A 26,486-nucleotide genomic window follows, 5' to 3' on the forward strand; every position below is an offset into this window, starting at 1 on the left:
ATCTTAACTGTATTGTTTTGATGACAAAATCAATTTTCATTATTTGTCATTCAGTGAATAGGATTCGATCTAATCTCATTGCTAGTACTAGACTATTGTTTCGCGGGGCTTTATAAAACAAAATATTAGAACCAGGTTTCATTTATTTAAAACTCCTTCTTAAACGCGAAATGGCCACCGCACAAGCAGCGATTTCGCTGACCGCATCCGTCTTTTGGCTATTCGCTAATTAGTGGATCATTGCCCCAGTCTAACTTCAGATTAACTCTGCGCACATTTCACTTTCTAATCTGGCAGGCCAACGAGGCCAGCAAAAGACTAGTCTCTGCCCAAAAGCTCTTTTAAGTGGCAAGATCGTAGAGACATCTTTGGTCAGTGCAACTACAGCTTCAGTTTTTGCTCGGATCTAGGCATGAGCTTGAACTAAATTAGTCTCAGTTGGCGAGACGCACTTTGTTTGGCCAGATTTCGAGTTGCGTTAATGTGAACTAGAGTGTGAAAATCACTATGTTTGCAATGTAAGCTAATACGCAGATTAACCTTGCTAATACGGCTGGAGTCTTGGCGCTTTTTATTTTTTTTTTAGTTTTGCGTGGGTCTACAAACAGGTTGAATTTAGACTTTGAATCATCATCATCGCCAGTAAATAGCATCGGGCTAATTCGTGATCGTTGGGTCGGAGGTTCCCTCAACTCAGTCCCCAAAAACTCCACTTGTTCCGTCTGTGAATTTGTTAATTTGGCTTGTATTTTCGGTACTTTACTTAAGTGTGTCGGCTTTTTTTTTCGGGTCTGTCTCTTTTTTATTTGGGTTGTGTTTTGCAATGAACAAACACTTACTGTTCTGTTGCTTGCGCTTTAAAAGATATACTATGTACTACGCATAGATTCAATTCCAAGTAACCGAGGACCGGTTTTCAGTTTTTTTGCTGTTGATACCGCCAACTGAGACGACGACCTACGGATTTTAGTACCCTGTAGCGGTTTTTTCGGTTAAGGTATTTTGAATTGTCATAAAATGTGATAACTAAGGAAAAATCAGTAAGTATGACAAAAGTGGAGATTAAGATTTCTGTTCCAATGTTTAATTTAGTGCTGTATTTATACCTAAATTCGTGGAATTTAATAAATACAACTGAAGTTTATATAAAAATAATTATTTAAATATTCAATATTTGACTAAAATAAATTATGGAAAATGTCAACATTGCGTATGCGTGATATTTAGGCTTTCAATGATTTCTATTTGGTAGTTTTGTCTTACTAATAATTTGTTTTACAATTTCTATTATCTGTAAGTTTAGGTAAACTATCTTTGAGTTTAAATGTAACCATATCACTCTCATTTTACTGCAGACAAACAGTCAACAGCCGGTGGCATAGCGTCATTGTTCGAAAATGTGGTGGCTGAACGAACTTTGATTCAGTTTTGTTTATTTTTCGATATTTTGCTATAAATTTCGCTTGGCTGTGCCAGAGTTTTGCCGCCACCGAGTGGGAGTCCCCAAGTGCGTGGGCATATCAGAACTGGACTGACCACCATTAGAGCCAGATTTGTATGCGCTAAATTTTTACATGACTGCGCGCCCAAAAATGGCAATTGCAGCATAATATTTCTCGTATCGCGAAACCGAAGTCAGCTCATGTTTATTTATACTAGAGATTATGGTAATTAAAATGAAATTGGTTCACAGACGACAAGACGGCACATGAGATCATAAATTCGGATGAGATTTTGAAGGAGGAATACAAATTGGATGATAATCTAGGCATTACATTAAATCCGACTGGGTGAAATGTGTTTAATATCGAATTACAGCGCCATAACATTTTGTGAAAGTTTCGCCATCATGGATTTATTGACATACCCATTCGTTTAATTGGAGACACATTAATCTTTGCACACAGCCAAATAACAAAAAAAAAAGGCAGCACAAAGTCAAAGCGGAAGACAAAGCGGCGACCCGCCTAAGTGGAAATCAAACATTTGCCGAACAGCGGGCCAAGTTGCAACTTAATGCCAATAATATCCGCGCATCGGGCGCAAATGTTTGCCCTGTCTATGTCTACGCTGCCCTCGAATCGTAGTACCCTCGACCCCTCGAATCCTCGTCCCTAGTCCTTATCCCCCCGCCCCCTTCCATTGTCTCCCCGGCACTTTATTCCGCCGCTTTGAACTGGGTCAGCATCGATTTTTGGCCAGCGACGTGTCACAATTATCGCTGCCAGCGATGGATTCGATGTCACCCAAATGGCAGTTCTGCCTTAAAATGCCAAAAAAAAAAAATTGATGTAATGTCCCTGCCCGAATATTAGATACCTAGTTTTATGTGTCATGCATAAATATTAAAGCCTGCCCTAAAAGATTATCAGATGGTAATAAAGTTTTAGATTATGATTTAGATTATATGATAGATAGTTAGATAGTTCTGCGATATCTCCTCTGTTTTCAATTTATATGTTTCAAGTTGCTAATAAAGATTTTCAAAAACCAACAAATATGATATTCCTTTTATTCTACCTACCTATATGACCAATTCGAGTGCACTGTGGGCAGCTCTAGACATCCTGAATATTAATGTGCCCGGGTCAAAGCAATGAAAAGTCAAGTCTTGTGTTTATTGGCAAGCGTTAAGGATTACATATAGCCATAGTTCGAAAGCAAAGGAAGCAAAACAATTTTTACTGCAGTCCTCGAACTCGGCACAAAGGCAAAAGGCAAGTTTGGCCAAAAATGGAAGCGTGCCAAGTGCAATTTCTGTTTTGCTGTTTTGTTTGTCGGCTTGTCTTGGTTCGGCGTGTATTTTTGGAACAAGTGCAACATCCACGCCGGCAACTGCAACATCAACATCCGATTCGCGGCAGCAACTGCAACTGCAACTGAAGCTGCCACTGCCACAAACATATGCATACCCCCCGTCCCCCGCCCCCTCTGACTGGGCTTAACTTCTGGCATGTGCCGGCGCTTTTCTTTGGCTCCCCGGCAGCTGGCCAACAGCGATTTCCATGCATTTGCATCCGGAGTCCGGCAATTTCATTTCAGATACGGCCAGAACAGAAGTACATGGCATTGTTTGGCGCAATGGCGCGTAAATGAGCAGGGCACAAATTAAGATGTACAATCGTAAATCGGTTTTGTCTGGGCGCCCTGGTTTTTTATTTCGCATTTTAGCATGTTTTTTTAATGTATTAAATGGGGGTAGTTTCTCGAAGTACATAATGCATGTTGGCTGGGTGCAATAATAATCTTGAATAGTAAAAAAGTATAATTATCTTAATGCATTTGAATTATTTGTTGAAGTAGAAGGGATATTTAGGACAGGATGCACTTAAACACATTGCTACGTTGGGTTGCATCAAAAAAAATTCATATTAATTTTTTCGTTTTAATTTATAACATTTATAAAACGCTGCAATCATGATTCGCATCATATTCAAAATATTTAATATGTTTACCTAAATCACCCAAAAAATAAATATGTAACTATCGCAGGAATAATACAATTAAAAACGTAAATTATTAACTTAAATCATAAAGACATTGTGGAAAACTTTTTTCAGTGTCTTCTGTGTTGCTGACGTGCAATAATTATTTTCGATACATAATTATGGTTAGTTCCTGAGTAATTAAATTTTTTTTTTGCTCTTTTTCAGGGTGCCATTATAAGAGAGGTGGAAGATGGAGTACGGTGTGAGCAATGTAAATCAGATTGCCCAGGCTTTGCAGCGCACGATTGGAGGTAAGAAATCATCACCTTTGAATATAATCTACAATATTTTCAAGCAAGAAGTTCGAATGCATTTTTGAAAATATCAGTTAATCCTTTACAATAGTTCCCGGTTTAAATTTTTTTAAAATTTGTAATGCGTTTTCTTGGCTACTCAGCAAAAATGTCTCTTAGATTCAATTCAAGATTGCTTTATTTTAGCAAAAAGAACACATCGCCCCTCAAGGTCTGCCAACTTTTTGTGCCTTCACTGTAAAGCTCACTGAAAAGCTTTACTGCTTGATAAGATTAGTTGCAGGAATGGCCGCTAGATGGATCGGTCTGTAGTTTCGTAAGCAACTTAACAAACAAAGTAAAAATCAACAAATCTATAAGATACAACAAAGTGAGCGCATTGTTTAAAAAGAAGACTCCAATATATTAATTTGAAATGAATTAAAGAGAACATTTAAAGATCATTTTCCTGTGCTTGGCTCTGCATTCGTGTGTCTCGATAAATAAATTATGCGTCAGCGGTGCCAAAAACAGAGAATCCTCCTCGCAAGCAGCAGGAAATCGAGAAAAAGGCAAGAACAAATCACCTACAATCTTGTGGTTCATAAAAGCCAAGATAGAAAATGAACCAAAAACCGCAAGACGGTGGCAAAGGCGATTTGGCAGCGCCTCCATATATTCCCTCAATGAAATATATATATGGATATATACATATGTATTAGAATCGATGACATCGGTGCAATGTGCAATGTGGATAATGACTGGGGCCGCAGCGTTAATTTATTGCTCGCCTTGTGGCCGCGAACCAAATAAATATTAGCTCCTCTGATTATTTTCACTATTTATCATTGATATTTGCGAAAGCCAAATAGTAAGCCATGCGGAACTAGTTTAATTCCACTAGCATGAATTATGCAATTATATGCCGCATTTTATAATGCTCCATATATGTTTGTTATGTATGTATATATATACGCAAATCGGGAATCGACAATTGGCCAAACACTTAGCCATTTCGTTTGCTCCTGCGCCCAACCACAAAAACCATTTCAAATTACGCCATTAATTTGTGAACTGAACCGAATGTCCGACTGTCTGTCCGGCGTCTCTTTTTGTCTAACTGCGGTTGTGTTTTCTATTTGTGTTTTCATTTTGATGCTGGCCGCACGCCAATTCCATTTGATGATATACGGGGCGTATACGTGATACACTTTAAGGGTCATACGCTTATCGCAATAGTTGGTTTAAAAGCCAAAAATAAAAGGTAACATAAATGAAAATATGATTTCATTTTGTTGTAGATTGCTTGAGCAACAATTAAATACTTTCTTTGATATAAAATCTTTAAAAAAAAAAGAAAGAGTATTCCACCATAGTTATGTTTACCTCTAATTCGTGTTTTCTATTGTACAATTACTTAAATACGGCATGATTGGATTGGTTTGCTTTTGGCATTTAAAAAGTATTATTTGCTAAAAGCAGCTAAAATATCTGTTTTTGGCTTTGGGATTTATGTCTTTATGTGAATTTTTTTGTGGGGTAGTAAATTAAAATTAAAATTTCTTCAACAGAGCATTTTATACACACATACTCAAATCACAAGAACTATAAAAACGATATTCGGAAATTTTCTATTTATAATTAAAACGTAGGCAATTTTTAATGACCATGTTATCAAATTCATTTGATGAAAACATAGATCAAACCGTATCGTGGGAGAACAATTTATTATGTGGGAACACGCACTTCAGGATATTATGGCTCAATGAGAATTATTAAGGGCAGTGATTCGGTTTTATAAATATAAAAAGAAAATCGTGAAAGATAATGCTAGAATGCACTACTATGCTTTATCGCTTCAATAAATAGCAGTGTAATTTGCACTGGAAAAAGTTGAGATTGTATTTGATTGGACAATTAAACCATTATTTTAATTGTGCAATAATGATGGCAAAAAGGTGTTAATTATTAATCTCAGTACACGGAGATAATTGACTAAGTAAATAATTGTTTTCATGCCCAAGTGCGTACATTAACCCCTTGTTTCCCCTTCGCCTCGTTGTAACTCGATTTCATTTCGTTGCAGCGGCAATTAGTTGGCAATTAAAGAAAGACCTTGACTTAAATTTCTATAAATTCACCCAAAGGGTTCACCGCACATTTGTTTGTCCGCCCTGGAGATTCAGATTGAATTGATTGCCAAACAAGATTGAAGATTGACGATTGCGATTGCGATTGCGATTGCCATGTGGTTGCTACATCAATTTGCTGGGTTCAGTTCAAGTTCAAGCTGTCGAGCGACGCGTGCAGTTTTTTATGTCTCTTATTTTTTAGGGCTTATGCTTGAGCAACGAAGACCGACATTGACTAACTGACTGAATGACCGACTGACAATCAGTTTGCATATGCACATATATACATATGTACATATATATGTATATGAATATAGCTTAAGCTCGTGTTTGTATTTGCGTATATTATGCATTGACGATCTCTCTAACAGCTGCGTGCTCGTTTTGAGTTTGTCGATTTATTTGTGTCTTTTTTTTTTGTATTTTATTTTTCGTGCTCAGAGACGAGCTCAAATTGCATTGTTTAACTGCTAAAACAGTTGTTACTCAGTTGCCCGCACGATCGGTCTGTCCCACAGAGAGCGAATGAATATTCAAGTTGAATTTCAAAAAAGAAAATATTGTAAAAAAATACGAGGCTGTGGGGAAAAGAGCACGCGATGTGTCAGCACCGTCACCTTATCGCGTTTAAAAGTGCGCTCATTTCCACGGCGATTGTTTGCCTAAACGTCAATTGTGCGTATCAAAATCGAAATCTCTTGCGGGCAACAGTCTGTTCAAAAATATAGAGTGCAACAGTGGTCTCAAGCCATATTATATACCCAAATACGCAAGAAGTGAGATAATCGTTAAAAACCCACTGAGGTGTATTCTAAGAAAGGCCGAAAAGCTTCCACAAACTTAAAGTATAAGAAATCTTAAATATATCTAGAAATAAAGTACATACGGCTATGTTTTAAAAGCAAAAAAGTTGAAACCAAATTAAAATTATTGCGTACCCAATTATTTGTGCAATGTGCTCATCTGAAAACGACCTTAAAGTTGTGAAGCCCGCTGCTCAAAGCCACCAAACTGAAAACGATTTTGACAGCCAGAGTTGCTGAATGTTTTTAAGTTGCGTGCCGAAGTCGTTAGCTGAAACTGAAGTTGAACTCTGTGGACAATATGCTGTTGAAGGTGTGTCCATGCGACGACTTCCAAGTGCAGCCGAAAGTGGTGAAGAAGCAGCCTAAGTTTCCCACCCGCGAACGCCACATGGCCATTCGGCGGAAAAAGTCCACGGCCATGGTCACGACCACGTCGGAAAACACCGCCAAGTGTCCGGAACAACGGTGAGCATGTGAAAAACGGGAAACGGGTAAAGTGGGGGCAGAAGAATGGGGGAACTGGGGTTCTGCCGGGTCAGCTGTTTATGAGTTATCGAGGCGGTAATTATCGGCTAATGGATTGTGCCCCGCGGCCCACAAAGTATTTTAATTGGGCATCAATCTTTCGGCACTCGCCTCGGGCTGAAAAGGCCAAGAACAACAAAAACTTAAATAAATTCCAATTTGACTTTGGCATCTTCTCTTTTCATTCCTCGACTGCTGTTTTGCATAAGTTCACACATTGCGGTATCAGATTTTAATAGTATCCCATTTAACCGGCGCAAAGTGTGTGCTGAGGGAGCCAAATCAAATTAAAAAACCGTCTTAAATAATTATAATTACGTATCTACATTTTTTCTAACATTTTTCCAAGCGATTTGAAGATAAATTTATTCCTGATAACTCCTAGATACAAATTGGTTGATTAAAAACATTTCTTTATTTACATGTTACACTTAAGTTCTAAATAAAGCTGTCGAAAAAATGTAGATTTCTATGTTCTTCAGAACTTTCCACTGACCCAACTTTCTACTCGAAAAAACTACAAATGGGTTATGCAAAATCCACGAGATCTTACCCATAAATAACCCGTGCCCCACGTGAGATGCCTTTTCAGCCGAAAGGCGATTAGAGAAACACATTTTTGACAACAAAGCAATTTAAAACATTTGCCGGCCAGAGGCTAACGCAAAAGTCGAAATAGTGACGAATGATCATTGTACTTGGAGCAATAATAAACATTGGGAAATTTGTGTGTTTACTTAATGTGACGGTAGCATTAACGTGAATTTCCACGAATCAAAGCAAACGTCAAAGCCTAAAAAATATATATGTGTACAGAAATAAATAAATATACATACCAATAAAAAGTAAGACAGCATTTGTAGCCACCTTTTTTAGAGGGGTTACGCGCCCCGAACACGCTGCAAAAATGCCTCAGATGTAGAAAGATGGCCTTAATGCTTGGCCGCTAGAGCCATTTACATCTGCGGCCGGCGACAACAGCCAAATGTAGCCGGCAGATACATGTATCTACAGCATCTGTATCTCTTTTTTCCCCCCCACAACGGGGGAAATGTAATGTAATTTCCTTTTGGCTGTTTTTGCCTGTTCGTGTAATTAAAAGCAACAAACGACAGGCTCGTGCATCAAAGGTGCCTCTGATGGTTGGGTTAATAAACAAACAAACAAACAAACCGGTTTCCCCACAGCTGTTCACCTGGCCCCGGGTGCCAATGATAAATGGGCTGAATTATGCCCAATTGCATCTGCATGTGCACTTCATATTGGCTTTTGAATGGGAAATCAGAATGGACCTCATGCGGGTGTATATTTATTCAAAAGAATTGATATGAACCAATTAAAAGGGTTTGCTCTCAATTTATTTTTAATGACTGCTGTTTATATATCCTCTTATTAAATAAGTAGTTTTTATTGAGAAAGCTAATCTTAAGCTGTTTTACCCAACTTTATAACACTCTATGCGACGAAAGCGTAAATTGTGCATTTAAGAATTGTCTGGAATGTTAAAAAATAATAATAAATCACAACACATTAATTGCCTATCTGTCACCATAGATCTCTATACATGCAGTCTTACAACAAAAGCTCAATATCTTGCGATAATAGCACGTGGACGTGCATTTAAAAGATACGGATATTTAGCCGTAATCGATGTGCTGCCAAAAGAAGATACATTATCCAGATACATTAAAAACATTGGCTATGCACTGCCGGGTTGTTCCGGCAGTTGGTCGATTTTAGCTGGGCTAGTCTGCGTGTCCATTAATCAGCTGCCTCGCCAAAGTCACGTTTTGCATTTCGCCAGTGTATCTTTGTATCTGCGAGACAGGTCGTGTGTGGTTGTGGTTGTGGATGTGGATACACTTAATGCGGCTGCTTATCAAGTTGACAGACATTGCGGCGACACGGCACAAACTACCTGGATGTGTCTGGAGCCTGGACTTTTGTGAGCCTCTAATTAAGTGGTTTCAAACTGGAACTTGAACTTTGCCAGGCGATGGTCATCAATCTTGCCCAGATAGAGATACAAACATGCACGCAGATACAGACGTCAGTGAGCGCACATTAGATGCCTGATTTTATTGTACAATTTACGAAATTAATCATTAAAATTTACGATTAAGCGAGGCAAAAAATCTTCATAAATTACAGCCAGCACAGTGACAGAGATGGCAATGGGTGTGTTGACTCTCTTCGTGCTCGTGCGCCATGAATGAAAACACTTGGCCACACCAATCAAACGGATCCCTCTACTCCGCCTCACACCCGCCTCTGGGCACACCAACCACCCACTCACTCAAAGGCTTTGTGTATTTTTAGTGCAAATATACAAATTTGACCAAGTGCTGCTAGCAGTGGCGAGCAAAGCGAATCCAATGGCATAATAATATTATTAAAACAGTTGCGTAGCCCAAAGTAGCTAGGCGAGAAGGGGTGTTGTTTTTGAAAACATCGGGTAAATGATTTAATAACATTTTGCGGTCTAATCAAGATATGTTCTAAGAACAAATAAATAAAGAGTTAGTACAACTTTGGTTCTTTTCGAAAATGTGTGTGTTACCAAGTAAACTATGAGGTGAAACGAAACTTTTGGTTATTCTTTTAAATTCCGATATGAAATAAATGATTTCTTTACAGAAACTTCAGTCAGCTTAAGAAACCTTGAGTTGTTGGATAATTAGATATATTCCTTAACTTACATGCTTGTTATAGTATTGTTTTAAATACAGTTTCTTCCTTCCCTAAGAGATCCCCTCTTGGCAACGTCCTTTGATTTTTTATGGCCCATTTGCGCTGTCTGTATGGATTTTGTCCAGCTTATCCCGCCTTCCCTGCCCAGCGACAGTTGGCCTTTTAGCTAGTTGGTTCTAGTTCTTTGGTTATAAATAATTGCAGTTCGGAATTTGTTTCATGTCTGCGCACTGCTACATGTGGCAATCAAAGTCAAAGTGTGGAAAAATGTCGCAGACGCTTTTGATAAATGGCTGGGGCAACTGCTGCGGAGGTCGGTCATCCAATACGACCTTGACCGCCTGCCGAGGGGCGGAAGGCAGAAGGTGCATATGCTTGGTTTACATTTCGAGTAATAAGTGCAGGGAGCGATGGCCATTAATTTGCCGGAATTACCTTACCTTACCCTCCAGTCATTTACTTCCAACTTACTGCTATTCCCCCGAAAAACCCACTATCTAAGCGCTTCGCCAGCCAAGCGCGCTACCTGTTGGACTCGTTAGCTTAGGTTAGTGGCACACTGTGAAAATTATGTATATTTGTTTTATAGTGTGATTAGATAAAAATGGCTTAAGTAACTCATGAAATGGCAGAAAGAAATAAAGTTCTTAGAATCAAACACTAATCTTCTTTTGAATTAACCTTCAAATTTGAACTATTATGGCGTTTCTCTCAGTGCTGGAGTTGCTACTCCCACCACATTGTCACTACCCTTGCACGTGTGTGTGTGCTAATGAAGAGGGCCATAAAAAAGCAACGCAATGCATTGCTAATAAGCGGTTCTTGCGGCTCTCTTGCGCCCCCCTTCTCGCACTCCCACTCCCCCTCCCTAGCCCTTTGGATGCAGCAGAGCACACACTTGTGCGGTGCCATTATCGCACACCTTTTGGAGCACTCCCCTGACCAACGGCAACCCAACCACCCGCTCTCTCTGCAGCGCAGCGCGCTTTCTTCGTTCGGCAGCTTCGGGCTTTTATGCTGGGCTTCGGGCCGCTACTTCGGCTGCCGAACGGTGCGCGCAGACAGCGACGCCGACGCAGCAGAGTTCAGTTAGAATTGGTCTGCTTAACGGTGTGGTTGTCGGCGGCGGCGTTTATTCCCCGCGATTTGCGCGCGATTCGCATGCGTTTTCCCAGTCGGTTGGCAGTGTTGTGGAATAAATTTAAAATAAATTGAATTAAATTTAATTGCACATTTTTCCGTATTCTCACCTCGGGACTGGGCCATTGACTTGGCGGGGGAGTGACGTCGGTGCGCTTATATTTGCTCGATCTGAAGTGTTTAACATTTATTTGAATCGTAAACAAAAACAAATCGCCACGATTTGTTTACATTTTGTTGTGCGGTCTCTGGTTGCTTTATTATTATTATTATTATTACGGAAAAATGCAAATGTCAATTGCCGGAATCAAAATATATCCCAGTGCAGAGAGGAATTTTTGAAAGAAATATTCCTGTGGATTATTCATTTTTCACTTGTCCCGAGAATGAGTCAGCTTTTGGATTACACTCCCACCTATTTTAAAATCTTATCCCACACACTGACATTTGTTTTTTCCTTTTTCCCTTTTCACGGCCCATTGCGCTTTTCTCAATTTTGTAACACATTGTGACCAGATTTCGCGGAACTGTAACCTCCAGACAATTTTTGCATCAGTGCTGAGTGATAAAAATTAATGCGATGGGATTGGGGATCTTAAGCCCCATAATAGTTCCCGGAAATTCGACGACATTTCTACAATTCCACTGATCCAGATTTCTGGGTCAGCCTATTCGCGCTAGATTGATGAGACAATAAAGTGAAGATGATTGTGAGCTATCATCTAACTCACATACTATAAATCATAATAAATTACTGAGTATTAACGGTGTTAAGTCGAGCAAACAGAATAACTGGGTAATGAGGTGTTTGCCCTCCGATCGGTCAGATTGATACTGGGTTCTCTTCGAAGCAATGCAGGCGGATTGGAAAAACAGAGTTATCAGTTTTCTATGACGTTATGTTATCTACGTAAGTGCTATCTGGATGCCAGGTTAGCGACCCATTAAAACTACGGATTTCGAATTTTCAAATTACTTTATGGTATTTCGATTTCACAAGTAAATTATAAAGAAAGTATCTCTTCCAGTAAAGTCAATTATAATTATGGGGAATTGCTGAGATAGTTACTCAGCTAACTTTTCTTTTATGCATTTTATTGGAATTTTCTTTTTACTATTCCTATGTGGCCCTTTAGAAATTGGTTTAGTCGTGATTTATGCAGTGACATTTGCGGTTCATCTCTGTGGGAACCCCGCAAGGTTGAAATAATTCACTATGCAATTTGTTGCTAAAGAATATTCTATCTGCTTTCCGTCGGGCAGCCCCAACAACTTTCCGTACAACCCCGTGCTCGTAAATATCAACTAAGCTGCCCCTCGGTTATGGGAAATATAGGAAGTGGGGTTGTCAGTGGGGGGGGGGGGGGGTAGAGTGCAAAAGGGGCTTGTGCATCCTGTAGTGCATATGTTAATTATCCCACCTGCCCACCGATAGTGGGGTAAACCTTTTAGATGAGGCGAGTGGAGGGGGTAATACTACTCACTGATTCAATTAGCGGTAGCCATACGCACATAACCCATATTTACGGGTGCACAGGGAAAAAGTACACTTATGCACAAAAAAGAACAATAAAAAAGAAATCATTTTATAAGGTGGTTTGAATATTCGCATAGGATTAAGAATAAATGTCACGTTAAATAACTTAATAAGGTGATTTTAATGCAAAATTACATCTTTAGTTTGTTTTAGTGTGTCTCATTGTTCCAATTTGTTCTCTGTGCATCTAGAAGTGTGGGGCAATGCAGCTCTACTATAACTATATAAATATATAGGGCAATCTGAGCGTCCAACAGTAAAGTGCATTGTTCTGTTGTTGTTGGGGTAATCGCATTAAAAGTCGTTTAATCGAAAGCAAAAAGAGAACTTTCCCCACCCCGCCCTGTCCCACATTGTGGGTTAAGTGGGTGGGAGTGGGCGGTATAAAGCAGGTGGGGGGTGATAAAAGACGGACCACAGCTCATAATTGAGATTTGTTGCACTCCAGCGTTGACTTTTATCCGAGCGCTTTTATTGTTTATTGTTTACAGCGGCAACATGTAAGTGCAATTACTGCGGAAAATTGGATTTCCTCGCTGCGGAAAAGCTCTCTGGCTGGCTGGGATGGTCTTAGCGCTTGAGCTTCGCTTTTCGGTAGGTGGCAAACAAATTGTTGGTCAAACAATGCTGATTGCTCTCTAGCCGAAACAGGGCGATACTATATACTGAATAGGATATAGCGATTGGGTTTGGGTGGGCGCATAGCCCCAAAAGTTTTCCAATTGCGGTTGCCGCACGCCGCTTGCCTCTATAAACGAAAGTGACTTTGGGGCTTATCAATTGTAATTGTGGGTCCGGGTTACCTACACCTACATGCTGCTTCCACCCCCAGCTCCACGCCCATCGCGAAATGCTGCGGGGCCTAACAAGAAAAGTTGTCGCCGAGTTTGACTGTCTATCTGTGCGAGAGTGTGAGAGTTTGGTTTCAGGATACAGTGCTTGACGAAACCATAAGGCCATGTACCAGACACAGCCTAAACAAATCCCAGATCTCGTTAAAAGTGCTGAAGTGACAACTTTCCGACTAAAATGGAGTGTATCAAAAATTAAAAGATTTTTGTTGTTTAGTTTGTCATTAGTTTACTATAATAATAAACACTATTCGATTATAGATTTGAATTCCCTGCAAACTTAATTTTCTAAATCTTTTATAGAGTTTCCTTAATTGGCTCATTAAAAGTTTCAAAGTACCAATCCGTTATGCCTCGCACTGTAGCAAACTTTTGGCTTTTAATTACATTTATCTGGCAAAAGTTTCAGCCCCGAAACTAGTTTTATTTGTTTGTCATACGCATTTCTGTTGATTGTACACCATACGATATCAGTTATTATTATATTATGAAGCGTTTTTTATGCCATTTCCATTGCCATTGCTCCATGTTGCCCATTTCAATTAAATGAAAATCTTTGCCAGATGTTAAAAACGCATTGCGTTCGCTTTTTCGCGTCTGTTCTGTTCGATGTGACAAAAAAGCCTTGTCACAGAGAAGGTTCTAATCTGAAATGAACACGTTTTAATGACATTTTAATTGTTTATTCTGCGATAACACTGCGCATCTTCTCTCCGCTGAAGACTGATAGCAAACAGGGAGATACAAAGTCTGTTTTAAAGGCGAATAAAGAAAAGTCGCGAGAACAGGAGTCATTCAATATAGACCATATTAGCACATATGGCCCGGCACGCATTGGTGCATTATAAGCTGTCGCTGGGCAAACAAATGTGTTCCTCAAGGTCCCAAAAAGCATTGAAATCCAGAGATGTGAGCTCCCCATACAGCTGCGGGCATTCTAAATTCACTTGAATATTTAAATATAGCCTCTGCCCGTGTGATCTATCTTGTACTTGGAAATCTGTCAAATTGAATTTGTTTCTACATCAATTACGAAAATGACATTCATTCGGGGAGGGATTTTTTGGTTAAGTCTTGTCTCCCTTTTATTTTCGTTTGCTTTAAATTAAAATCGATTTGTATCAATTTTCTGAGGGGCTTGTAATCACGTCGGATGTTTCAATCTACATATGCACATATTTGTTTGATATAAAAGTATCTATTAAGCAATACTTACGATTTAACTTATACATCTTATGATTTTTATGCTTTGGGGGAAAGCAAATATATTAAAAAATTAATGAAACCGTAATAGCATACCGCAAATCAACAATTATTTTCATTTAATGCTTCCTCAATCTAGAATTTACTGATAAATATTATAAAGATAACTGCGTAAGCCAAAATGATTCCACCCTCCGTGTAAAATGTGTCAGCCGAATCTTATCAACATGTTATTCTGAGTGGCCCCCTTAATTATAGAGTATGCTTCATTTCTATGGACTTCAAATGTAAACATAACACGATATATATCTAGATCTTGCGAGAACCTTGACTTTGTGTGTCACAGAAACATGACTCAGCTGCAATTGCATTAAATTATTCAATTTATTTGCATTACCTTCTCCCAGGTCTCCTCGTGCCAGCAAAAGCATAGGCAAAACCTGTTGCACTTTTCCGCATCAAAGTCGTGAGCAATTAGCAAACAGTTCCTCATTTTCCAGACAAGTCCATAAAAGGACAGCTGGCATTTCGATACCATATACCCTCCGTTTTCCGTTCCACATAGCCATTTGGACAATCACCAGTCCCTGTTTCCATTTGATAGCATTTAGGTGGAAGAACTCACATCGGCTTATCTTATTTTGAACGCTAACGCAGTTTGGCCTCCGTCGATGATTGAGCAAATGGAATTTGGCAATTTCGGTTTTGGGCTTGGAGTTTTTCGTTTTCAGCTCCCCCCGATGACATCACACACACACACACACTTATGGCCAATCCCAACCCAGGATTGCTGGGTGCCTGTGTGTGTGTGTGTGTGTGTGTGTATAGGGGGAGAGACCTTTATTAATCTTATCAAAAGATGCTTTTCTACCTTTTATTTTATTTCATTGCTTGGCCGTTTTTATTTTCGCTGAATGTCAGACCAACGGGCATGCCATAATCGTGAGCTCATTCTATCAGACCTTCTTTTTTATTTTTGTAATACTCTTCTGAACCTTTGACTGATAAATAATATTTTAAAATTAGTTAGTTTATCCGATTTACTATACAATCTGCAATTTATCTTTCTGTATACTGGTAATGGGCCTACGCACAATTTCACTGGTGTGGGCGTATTTATGATTGTGATTATTTTGCTTGTATCTCTAATTGAAAAATAAGTAAACAAGCAATTAGAGAAATTCCCAGACCGTAGAATACCGCGCAGAGGTAAAATTAAATTCTTGGATAGTAAACAAATGCTATCAGAACAAAGGTCAAATTAGCACTTTAATCAAAATGTCAATGAGCAAATAACGCGCACCGACGTGCCGAATGAAAGGTGATTTAACCTAAGTTGCGAGTTTCTCTTATTTTCGTGGAGGTGGCAGCGCGAATCACCAAAGAAGAACCGACAAATTGTGCCGAGTCAGGCAATAAGAAAAGATATTTAAGCAGAAACCCACGAGAGCCAAGTCAAGTTCATTAAGACAAACGGTAACAGTAATAGGAATAAAAAAAAAGAGAAGAAGCGAATATAAAGCCAAAAACCCTTAGTTCAAAGTGCTGTTGAAAGTGGCGTAAAATGGTGAAAATGCTCGATCTGGACCGTCACGCAGAGTGCCCACTGTGGGCGGCACTGGCCTCCTCGGATGTCCCATGGACGGGAATGGACTACGCCTGCCTGAACGTGCTCAGTATCTACTGCAAAGTATTCGATAGGAAGGAAATATACGATCTCATCGTGAGGTAAGGCAATAGCCGGGTTCGCAAAGCTGCCGCTGGATGGCGCCACGCGAACTTACGTTGAAGCATAACGAAGCTGCGCACAGTGGAATGAATTTGGAATTTATTGATAAAATATTTTCGAATTAATATTATCTTCAGCAATGTTGTTACATTGTATATAAAGTATAATGTATTAAACGACCTTATTTCCCTCTTAATTTCCAGGAAAACCTGCCAGTCCTGCAAATGTCCTCGCGAGGCGCATGCCATCTATCAGCAACAGACTACCAACGTGCATGAGCGACTCGGCTTCAAATTGGTCTCTCCGGCGGATTCGGGAGTGGAGGCGCGGGATCTGGGCTTCACGTGGGTTCCGCCCGGAGTGCGTGCCTCCTCGCGCATCAACCGCTACTTCGAGCAGCTGCCCGACGAAATGGTACCCCGGCTGGGCAGCGAAGGCGCCTGCAGCCGGGAGCGACAGATCTCTTACCAGCTGCCCAAACAGGACCTCTCGCTGGAGCACTGCAAGCACCTGGAGGTGCAGCACGAGGCTTCCTTCGAGGACTTTGTGACGGCGCGAAACGAAATCGCACTGGACATAGGTAAGACTAGATCTTTAATTAAGTTGGAACTATTGTGTTGATGTTTTTAGTAAATTCTAAAAACGAATATATACACTCTTTCACATAATTAACTTAGGCATTACACATTATGACAAGCCTGCGAATGGCTTTAGTTTAAATTGCCTGACCTCACCCAGAGTGACCTAACTAATTGCGTTTTGCATTATTTTCCTGTTGAATAGCCTACATCAAGGATGCCCCCTACGATGAGCATTGTGCGCACTGTGATAACGAGATAGCCGCCGGCGAGCTAGTTGTGGCGGCGCCCAAGTTTGTGGAGAGCGTGATGTGGCACCCAAAGTGCTTCACCTGCAGCACCTGCAACTCGCTACTCGTGGACCTCACCTACTGCGTCCACGACGACAAGGTCTACTGCGAGCGCCACTATGCGGAAATGCTGAAGCCCCGCTGCGCTGGCTGTGATGAGGTGAGTCGTCTTTGGCATAACCCCACCTATCCGATCCCTAATTGACAAATATTGTGTGGCACACTTTTGGGGCAACGTCTGCAGATGGTATCTGTGTGTCGCCTGGCAAATCAAGAGTGTCCGTGTGAGTGAGTGCTCGCTGTCACGGGCTCTGGTTTTTATCGCCCGCCGCACGCAGTTCACGTTTATTGCATAGGTGCGGCAATCGCCCTTTCCAAAGGTTATGGCATTTTCATTGAACTTCACTTGGCTGCCTGTGGGAGTCGGGGATCCCGGGGATATCTATCCTCCAGCTCCGCAAATGCAGCGACTCGCGAGTGGCGATGGCAACAAAGAAATGAAGGCAGTTCATTGGCAGCACTGGCTGTTGACGCGTTGTCATCCGTCGAGCGGAAGTTCATTGCGAGTGAGCCGGAAATTTGTGGCATTCGGTTAAGGTTAGAGATTGCTAAAAATTGCTGCAGGTATTCGCAATTTGTTATTGATGTGCACAAACTGCTTTAGCTCGATTGAAAATATCCTTTATCCATTTATTTTGATTTTAAATAGATTGGGGGTGTAATATGCAAGTAAATAAATTTTTTTTATATGCGTGTTGATCGATTTTTAATTAGAAAATGTTGGATAAAGAAATTGCATTGTCTGTCGCCTTTCGGTGTTATTGTACAAAAAACCATGTTTAAATTTATTCAAAATAAATTTAAATTACCATCAGAAACACTTTCGCTTTCGTTGCGAAAAGCAAAATAAACATATGAATATATCAGAGCCCAGATGACCCATTTATTCATATAAATCTATCTATTTTTGCCACAATTTCTAATGACAATCAGATGATGAGAATAAACAAAAGAATACAAAAATAGTTTGGCTTTGTGGGGCAAAGAACACAATTATGCCGCGTTTGACAATAATTATACTGATTCTGAAAACGCAGAAGAGAACCACAGCGAAATCGGCGATAAAGAGCCTCTGAAAGCTGCTGGCAATGTTAGTGTCAGTGCCAAGACGAAATTTATGGCAAACATTTGTGTGCAATCCGCTCGGAGGCGGCGAAATGGGGCGTGGCGACCCTGGCCCCAGGCGCTGGCAATGCCAAAGAAAACTGATTTGCAAACACCAGGAACAGTAAAAGTCATGCCCATAAGAATTACGAATGCTAAAATATATTTTTCCCACTTTCGAGAATACCAAATTTTATTGGCAAAATAAACAAAAGAATTGGGCATTTTATAAACAAAATTGTATCTCAACATTGTACTCTTAAATGTTATTTTTTCTAAAATCGGAGATACGATGTGACCATTAATGCCAAATTAAGCATTTTTATGGAAATTGGCACCTTAGCTCTGTATATTATTGCAGCCAACTGTGCGTCTGAATAATATGTGTGGTATGCAGTATAGAAAGATCATGTTTTTCAGAAAATACTTGATTTTTTATTATTTTAAAATATCAAAAGAAACATTTTCTGATTAATTTTGATAAATTGAATTTTTAAACCTGAATAAAAGGATAGGAAAGAAAAGATCCCTAAATCTTGATACTTGCTTGAGATTAAAAAACTCTTCATTATGTTATCGAAATGACAGTTGCATTTGATTTTCCCTATCCGATTTATGGTCATGTCGCTAACTGTTCTCCCGCACGAAAACGGCGAGCAAAGCAGAAAGTGGCGAAAAGTGTTTTGTGGAAAACAGCAATCGAAGCATAGACCAAAAATAGTTCCCCCCAAACGAAAAGGGGGCGCGGCCGGCGGGGTGTCGACTAAACTGATTAGAAAATCGGCTTTGGCCAATTCCGATTGCTTTGGCATTTGACACGGAGGCAAGGCAGTGCAACAACGGCAGCGGACAGAAGCAGATACATTTGTGTTGCCAAATTGCCAGCGACAAAAGTCGGCGATGTCTTGTCAGCTCTACAGGCCTTTTGCTCTCATCGCTGGCCGTCAATTAGCGCCGTTTGCCATTTGAACGGATTCGGTTCTTGGCGGTTCTCTCGCCGCTGATTCACTTGTTCTCTAGAAATCGGGGGACCCATGGGCATTGGCTGGGGCATTAATCAGTTGCAAGACGATCGATTAGCGGAAAACAAGAGCTCGCCGCCCGAGCAACTGCATCCGCCTGGCGAGTCCGCCCATCTCCGATTCTTCTTGCTTCGCGCTCTCATAAATCGTCTCAAAACGTAGATAAATGAATATATATCGATGATTGGTTCAATGATTTGTGAGCGAAAGTGAAATAAATATTTTTCGAATTACCTAATCGGCTGGCCATTAACGTGAGTGGTGTGAATTTTCGAGTGCGTGGTGAATATATTTTATATAATACGTGTTAGCCGATTCGGTTCTCGTCGACACATACTCTCATTGCATCGGCGAACGTTGGAGGATTCGGATTCCGTTTCGATTCTGGTCATTACGCAATGGCCGCTGAGGAGACGGCGCTAACCGGCGTCGGCGAGCTACTATTCTCGCTGCTAATTGGATACCTAGGTGCCCTGGAATTCGCCTTTGTGGCGCGCCATCTATACCACTGGACTTTCCAACATCCCGGCGATTCTTCTGTAGATGCAGCAGCTGACGCAGAAGAATTGCCTCGCATGCGAGAGCGATTGGATAAGCAGATCAAGGAGGCGGCGGAAAGGGAAGCCCTGGCAGGAACCAATGTCATGCAGGATGGTGTCCTATATGTCAATGGAATACGAGTAGATCCTGCTGGAGATAAAAGACAAGCTTTGGCAGCCGAACTGGCACGTCAACAGCAAATTGAAGCCGATACGAGGCGTCAGCTGGCCGAAGCCGAGGCCAAGCTGGTAGAAGAAAGACTACGAGTCCAGAGGGAGAAAGAGGAATCGGAGGAGCAGCAGAGAAAGCTCGTAGAGGCGGAAAGACAGCGCGAAAGAGAGCAGGCGGAGAAAGAACTGCAGGAACAAAGAGAAGCCGAACGCAGACAGCTAGAAGCAGAAGAAAATCAGCGTAAACAGCGCGAAAACGAGGAGAAAGAACGCCTAGAAAACGAAAGAAGGCTGATAGATGCCGAACGGGAAAGGGAGGAGAATGAGCGAAGACTGCAAGAAGCTGAAGAGCAGCGCGAGCGAGAAGAAAGCGAAAGAAGAATCGTCGTGGCAGAGCGTCAGAGAGAGCAGGCCGAAGCCGAAAAGGAGCGAGCCGAACAACAAAGGATCCTGGCTGAAGCCGAGGCAGCGCAAGCCGAGCGTCGTCTCTTTGATGCCGAGATTCAGCGAGAGCGCGATCAAGCTGACGAAGAAGGGCAAGCACTGAGGGATGCGGAGATCGTAGAGCGTCTTCTGGCAGCAGAAAGAGAGCTCAGTCCAAGCGCTACAGAGAGCGAACTGGAGGAGGATGCTGCCATCGCAGAGCAGTCGCGTCGCCTGATCTCCAGCAGAACTGATCTGGAGCAAAAACAGCGAATGATTGAGGAAAACGCCAGACGCTTTCTTGAGGCAGAAGAGGAGATGGTAATGTTACAACAGCGCCAACTTCAAGCCTCACACAGCAAAGAGGAGGCAGACGAGTATGCTGGCATGGAACCCGTGGTGGAGGAGCTGTGTGTGAAGAAAGTGGCTCCACCCAGGTTTCAGGAGCCTCCAGAAGAACCCATGGTGCATAAAGTGAAAACTCAATTTGGTCAAGGAAGTGGTCCTGAAGACGCCTACTCAGCAAAGTCAAAAACACTCACCTTCCCTGGCGTATCGGATGAAGGATCCTCTCTTGAACCCAAAACTCCGTTCTCCATCCAGCAGTCGTCCTTCAGCACGCAGCCCTCTGATGAGGGCAACAGAATCGAAAGTGAACGCCCAGAACCTGAAGGAGAAGATCAGATACAGGAAGTCCAGTACACCGAGGACTACCTTCGTTCTCTAGATGGCATTAAGAATCGTCCTTTGATGCGAGAGGATGGTTCAGGGAGAAGAAGGGCTTTTAAGAAGCGACGATCCAGTGGAAGCTCGAACTCCTCGCGGGAATCGCGAGCCTCCCGCGACGAAGAACTAAAGATGTTCACCTCGCTAGAGGAGGAGGAGTTGCGCCACGGCGACCGAGAGGACTATAACCCCATCAAGTATACGAGCGAACCTACCCTGAGGGTTAAATCCCACCGACGTCACAAAAGGAGTCCAGCAAAGGATGTTAGACCAACGGCAGAGTCGACCACATCCTTAGAGATGCTCGGTGAGGAGAGCACAAATCCCTGGGGTGAGGTTGTGCCGGAGCATTATAAGGATACCGAGTTTTGGAAGCGGGAAAAAGCGCTCTCCATAGACGAGGAGGAAATCGAACTAGAAAGACCATCCAGGGGAGAGGATGTGGAGGAAGAAGCTACAAATGAGCCAAAATCGTCCTCCTTTGAAGAGGCCACTGAGGCACAAAACGAACAGGCAGTGGCTGCCCTAAAACAACAACTTTCCAAGGAGCAGTTGGTGAGTAAATGAATCTACAAGCCGAGGATCTATATCAATGATTTATTATGTGTGTGTTAGGACAAAGAAGCGGAGAAGGACAACCCGCAAGCAGTGGATACCAGCGACAGCAACAAATCCAATGTAAGTGCGTAGCACAGACACCTGGCATCATTTCTCACCCAATAATTTCGACCACAACCTAATCCACCAATCGCAGACACCACTGCCGCATAACTAACTGTCCTAACTGCTTTACCTCTTTGCTTTTCATATTGCTACTGCTCCCACATTCCGCTTGCTTTTCCGCTTCACCTTTCCCCCAAAAAGCTGCAAACCTCTATCGCAGCAGAGGAGCAATCAAGGGGTGGTTCACCTGGCTTGCGACGCAGTCCACGTATGGATGAAATGGAGCATTATCCGGAGCGCTGGTCCGCCAGCCAGGAGCAGCAGTCAGTGCAACAGCAGCCACCGCGAACAGCACCAGCCATCAATGTCCAGCAGCCGGATACGGCTCCTTGGCGGGATCAGTACGGATTGCTAATGGAAGGACTTAGCGATTTCTACGACTTTACCGCATCCGTAAACCCATCGAGATCCCGTTCGGCATCGCGAAATCCCTCACCAGCTCCCAAGAATGTGGCAAATTTGATGGATGGGGACACGGAGCGGTCGCTGGAGGTTTACGACGACACTCAGGAAGGTGTAATGGCAGGCGAACTAAACTGCGAGTCTGTACTTCAGCTTCTGGAGTCGAACTTGAATGAAACCGAATCTACAAATGACCAACTTCAAGTGCAAACTGTAGCCGATGATGCCAGGGATGGTAAATCGATCTTACCCATGGTTCACGAACCACTTGAAAGCTCTGCACTTGGTGCTGTTTTGGAAGAAAGGGGACGGGAGCCTTCTGTCGGAAGGATTCAATCCAGATCCCGCTCCCGCTCCCGTTCACCACTTCCCACCTCAGAGAACCTAGAAAAAAGCATTCATAAGCGCAGGGAGCGCTTGATCAAACAGAACGATGAGCTCGCCGAACGTCTATCCCACTCAAGTCCAGAAGATTCTATGGAAATCGAAACTAGTGACAATGGAAGATTAAGTCCAACACTAGAGGTCACCCTGCCACAGCCTGTAATCGAGATTAATGAAATGGCTGACGAGCCCATGGAGGATGCGGAAACTACACCTGAAGAAATGCGACTTTTTGTTGAGACCCTGAGAGCTGAGAGGAATGCCCGCTCAAGATCCCGATCTCGTTCCCGTTCTCCTCTGCCCACTGCGGGTAATATAGAAAAGAGCTTGGAAAGTCGTAGGCTGAAACGCATTCAACACAATGATGAAATCTTTGAAAAACTACACGATCAAATGTCTTCGCCTCAGATCATAATAGAGTCCGCTTCACCGCCATCTTTACCGCTTCCTCTACCCACAATATCCATTGAAATTGCCGAACCACCGGAGGAAAATGCTAGCCACACTGAAGCAGAACCAGAGGATACACCGGAGAGCATGGCTAGACTCTTCGAGCAACTTCGTCTGAATCGAGTGCGATCCCATTCTCGATCCCGGTCGCGTTCGCCACTTCCGACACCCGCCAATTTGGAGCAGAGTGTGCAGAAGCGCCGGGAGAGGCTGATTGCTCAGAATGATCAATTCTTCGAGGTACTCCAGGAAAGAGCAAGAACTCCGGAGCCAGAAACTCGTTTGACCGTTGAGTACGTGTATGAATATGTTCAAGAGAAAGATGAACAGGTTGGTGAAGGTCGCGACAAGAGATCCTTGTCCCCATCTCGATCCCGGTCACAGTCACAAGAAAAAGCGCTAGATGATTTTCACTTGATGCTTAACCTGGAGGGTAGCGAGTTGCGCACACTACGCAAAAATAGTGAGGAGTTGGAAAGTGTCCTGGCCGTGGGTGCAAAGCAACGAGAGGTCGACATGGATGCCCTGGAGAAGCTACACAATGCCAATGAGGAAATAGAGCTTCGCGTGCTCAGTCCCACTAATTCGGAATTAGAGAGAGTGGTTGAGATGACACGTGAGAATCCGGACATGGACCGCACGGTTTCTGAGGTGGCACGGGATCTACAGGACGAGCTCATGGCCAGTGGATTTAAACGTTCCACCTATGTTGGGGAGTCCTTAGACCTAGGCAGCGATCAATTTAAGGAGCTACGACGAGAGGCAGCTCAATTTCAGAGATCCCGAAGCCCATCTCCAGGATCGAGCATGGATTACGCTAGAGAGCAGGCTGCAGCTCAAAGGGAGCTGCAAACAGCCATTCTAGACTCTCTGACCGAAAGTCGCCTAGGAGCCAAGCCCAAGACCTACTCCGAGGAGAGAACTGGCGAATTCGAGGATATATCTGCAGCCCAACTGGACGATTTGCGTCATCGTACGGCCGAGTTCCAGCGATCACGTAGCCAGAGTCGGTCGCCATTGAGGGAAGTGGAGCTAACCCAGTTGAGGGACATCGAAGCGGAGTCGGCTAAGAGGGAGCTGCAGGATCAGTTACTAGATAGGTTAGCCGCCTCGAGCATTAATTTCGAGAACTTCTCGCGGCACTTGAACGCAGACTTCTTGGACAGCGAGCGTCGGGCCTCGGACTCGGCTTTAATGGGTGACATGGAACCGGATGAATACCATCACTTCCGTCGGTATTCACTTGCCCAGGAACAGCCCGTCGAGGAGTATCCCAGTGATGATTACGTTTATATCTCACAGATCGAAGTGCGAACTCTAACTGGAACAAGGACTTGGTTAAAAGAGGATTTTTACACCCATGAACCAAACGATTTTTCTGACTCAAAAAGTCCGGTTAGGGATGAAGACTCCTGGGCGAGAGCTGTTTTGGCTGCAGAGGCAGAAGCTGCCGAATTCGATTCCACCAATGCCATCTATAGCTATGATATTGTGGGAGACCACGAGAATTTGGATCAGGAGAGGAGCAGCTCGAATGACAGCGAAGACACACGACAGACGGTGGTGGAAATTGATGACGAAGATGAGTTTGAGTTTGAGTTGGACGAGGGAATCTCGGATAACAACGAACGCACCCAACCCACCGATGAATCCCACCATGACACTTCCGAATGTGAAGAGGCAGAAAGGAATGCAGATCGCTATGAAAATCGGGGAGCTCAGGATTGGGAAGAAGTAGATGATGTGGAGGATTTCCTCGACTACGGTTTCGACGATGGTGCTGTGGGCGGAGCAACACCGTACTCCGATCCCGACTCCTTTATCGAACAGATCTACAATGAGGCCATAAAGAACAGAAAGCAGTCTGGAATTCTAAGGGAGTACGAGACCATTGTTCAGGAGCAATTGCCTTCGGATCTCAGTGAATCTGAGAAGGAAAAGTCCGGTTCTGATAGTGAGAAATATGCCTTGTGGGCCAAGACCAGGGAACTGGAAAGATCACATTCCGGTACCCGACACTCAGATGTTGATATTGCGTTGGGGTTGATACCAGAAAGTGATCATCGCGATTCTGAGATGCGTTACCTAGGTGATGCGCATGTGGTGGCACGACAATCCACAAGGTTACGTACCCGATATGGCTTTAATCCTAAACTTGAAGTTGGCGACCTAGAAGATGACATCGAGGTGGACCTTAATTACAAGCCCAAGAGGGAGTACAACTGGCGCAAGAACTTCCGACTGGACGACAATGAAGAAGGTGAAAGAAGTGTCCAAGTTAAGACAGAAGAGGATGAAGAACAGGAAGCCAGGGATCAATTTGAAGAGGAATTCGGGTGGCAAGATCGAGAGCAAGAACTAGAAGAAGAACTTTATCAGGATCATGAGCAGCCACTGTATGCTAATGAAGAAAACGGCGAAATCGAAAACGTAGAGCTGTTGGAAAATCGCAGGATCAGCCTAGGCGGAGAAAGTATCACCCTCTTTAGCCGTAGTCCTGTTCGAGAAATTTTACCAGATGTCCCTGAAGAACTTCCGCAGGAGGAAGAAGCACTCGAGGAACAGCCAGAAGCAGTGGCTCCATTGGAAGATTTGCCAGCCGAAAAGCCCAAGAAGAAGAAGAGCAAGAAGAAGCTGCGTAAAGGATCTAAAACCGAAGAGGAACTTCGAGATGATAATGATTCGGACACCCAAATGGGATCCTCTCGGCGCAGTGATGACCAGGAGCCAACCGATCCGCCAAAGAGAAAAACACGCTCAAGGCGAAGCTCACGAAGTAGCTTGACCAATGAAGAGCCCAATGGAGGATCGGGACCCTTTTCACCTAGGAGCAGTCTTGCCTTTGTGGGAGAATCCTTGGAGGGCATAGCTGAATTTGAACCACAGGAAAGAGAGGAAGAGCAGTCCACCAAGAAAAGGACTAAAAAACGCAAGAAGACCTCAACAAAGGAATGCAAGGAGGAAGCCAAAGAAGAGACCCAGACACAGGCCATTGACGATTCTCAATTGGATCGGGCACTAGCTGCTGCTCTAGCGGAGATTGCCCCCGTTTCGGTGTCCACAAATTTAACCCCAGAATCCACGCACCAGAACCTACTTTCCACCATTAGCACCGGTCAGAGTGTCTGCATAACTCCAGCGTCATCCATCGAAGAGATTGGTGGATCACCATCCTCGACTTCAACTACGGTAGCTGCAGTGGTACCAGCGCGATCCGTTGTGGACACCTTCGATATACTCAAAGATGCCAATTTCTATCCGCTCTTCTAGATCGCTTGG

The 26,486-nt window shown here is 42.9% G+C and overlaps 1 protein-coding gene and 1 long non-coding RNA gene across 10 annotated transcripts in view; both read left to right on the plus strand.

The window, feature by feature from the left end:
• Lmpt (Limpet) overlaps positions 1–26,486 on the plus strand; it is a 57,193-nt gene that overhangs the window by 14,971 nt on the left and 15,736 nt on the right. For 3 of the 9 annotated variants that reach the window (NM_140673.5, NM_001259879.2, NM_206388.3), the window contains exons 3-5: positions 3,654–3,739; positions 16,539–16,915; positions 17,119–17,363. In NM_140673.5, coding sequence (NP_648930.1) covers positions 3,654–3,739; positions 16,539–16,915; positions 17,119–17,363 — 708 coding nt within the window. Of the gene's footprint in view, positions 1–3,653; positions 3,740–6,840; positions 7,125–10,960; positions 11,054–15,969; positions 16,335–16,538; positions 16,916–17,118; positions 17,364–19,149; positions 21,804–21,863; positions 21,927–22,112; position 26,486 lie in introns of those variants that run through there. The other 6 variants (NM_001202193.2, NM_140674.4, NM_206387.3 and 3 more) reach the window with 5 other exon arrangements.
• On the plus strand, positions 1,926–2,274 carry lncRNA:CR45898 (long non-coding RNA:CR45898). Its single transcript, NR_133257.1, has one exon. It is a non-coding gene; the product is annotated as a long non-coding RNA:CR45898 (long non-coding RNA).

The sequence above is a fragment of the Drosophila melanogaster genome, chromosome 3L (genome assembly GCF_000001215.4).
Source record: "Drosophila melanogaster chromosome 3L".
NCBI classification, from domain to species: Eukaryota; Metazoa; Arthropoda; class Insecta; order Diptera; family Drosophilidae; genus Drosophila; species Drosophila melanogaster.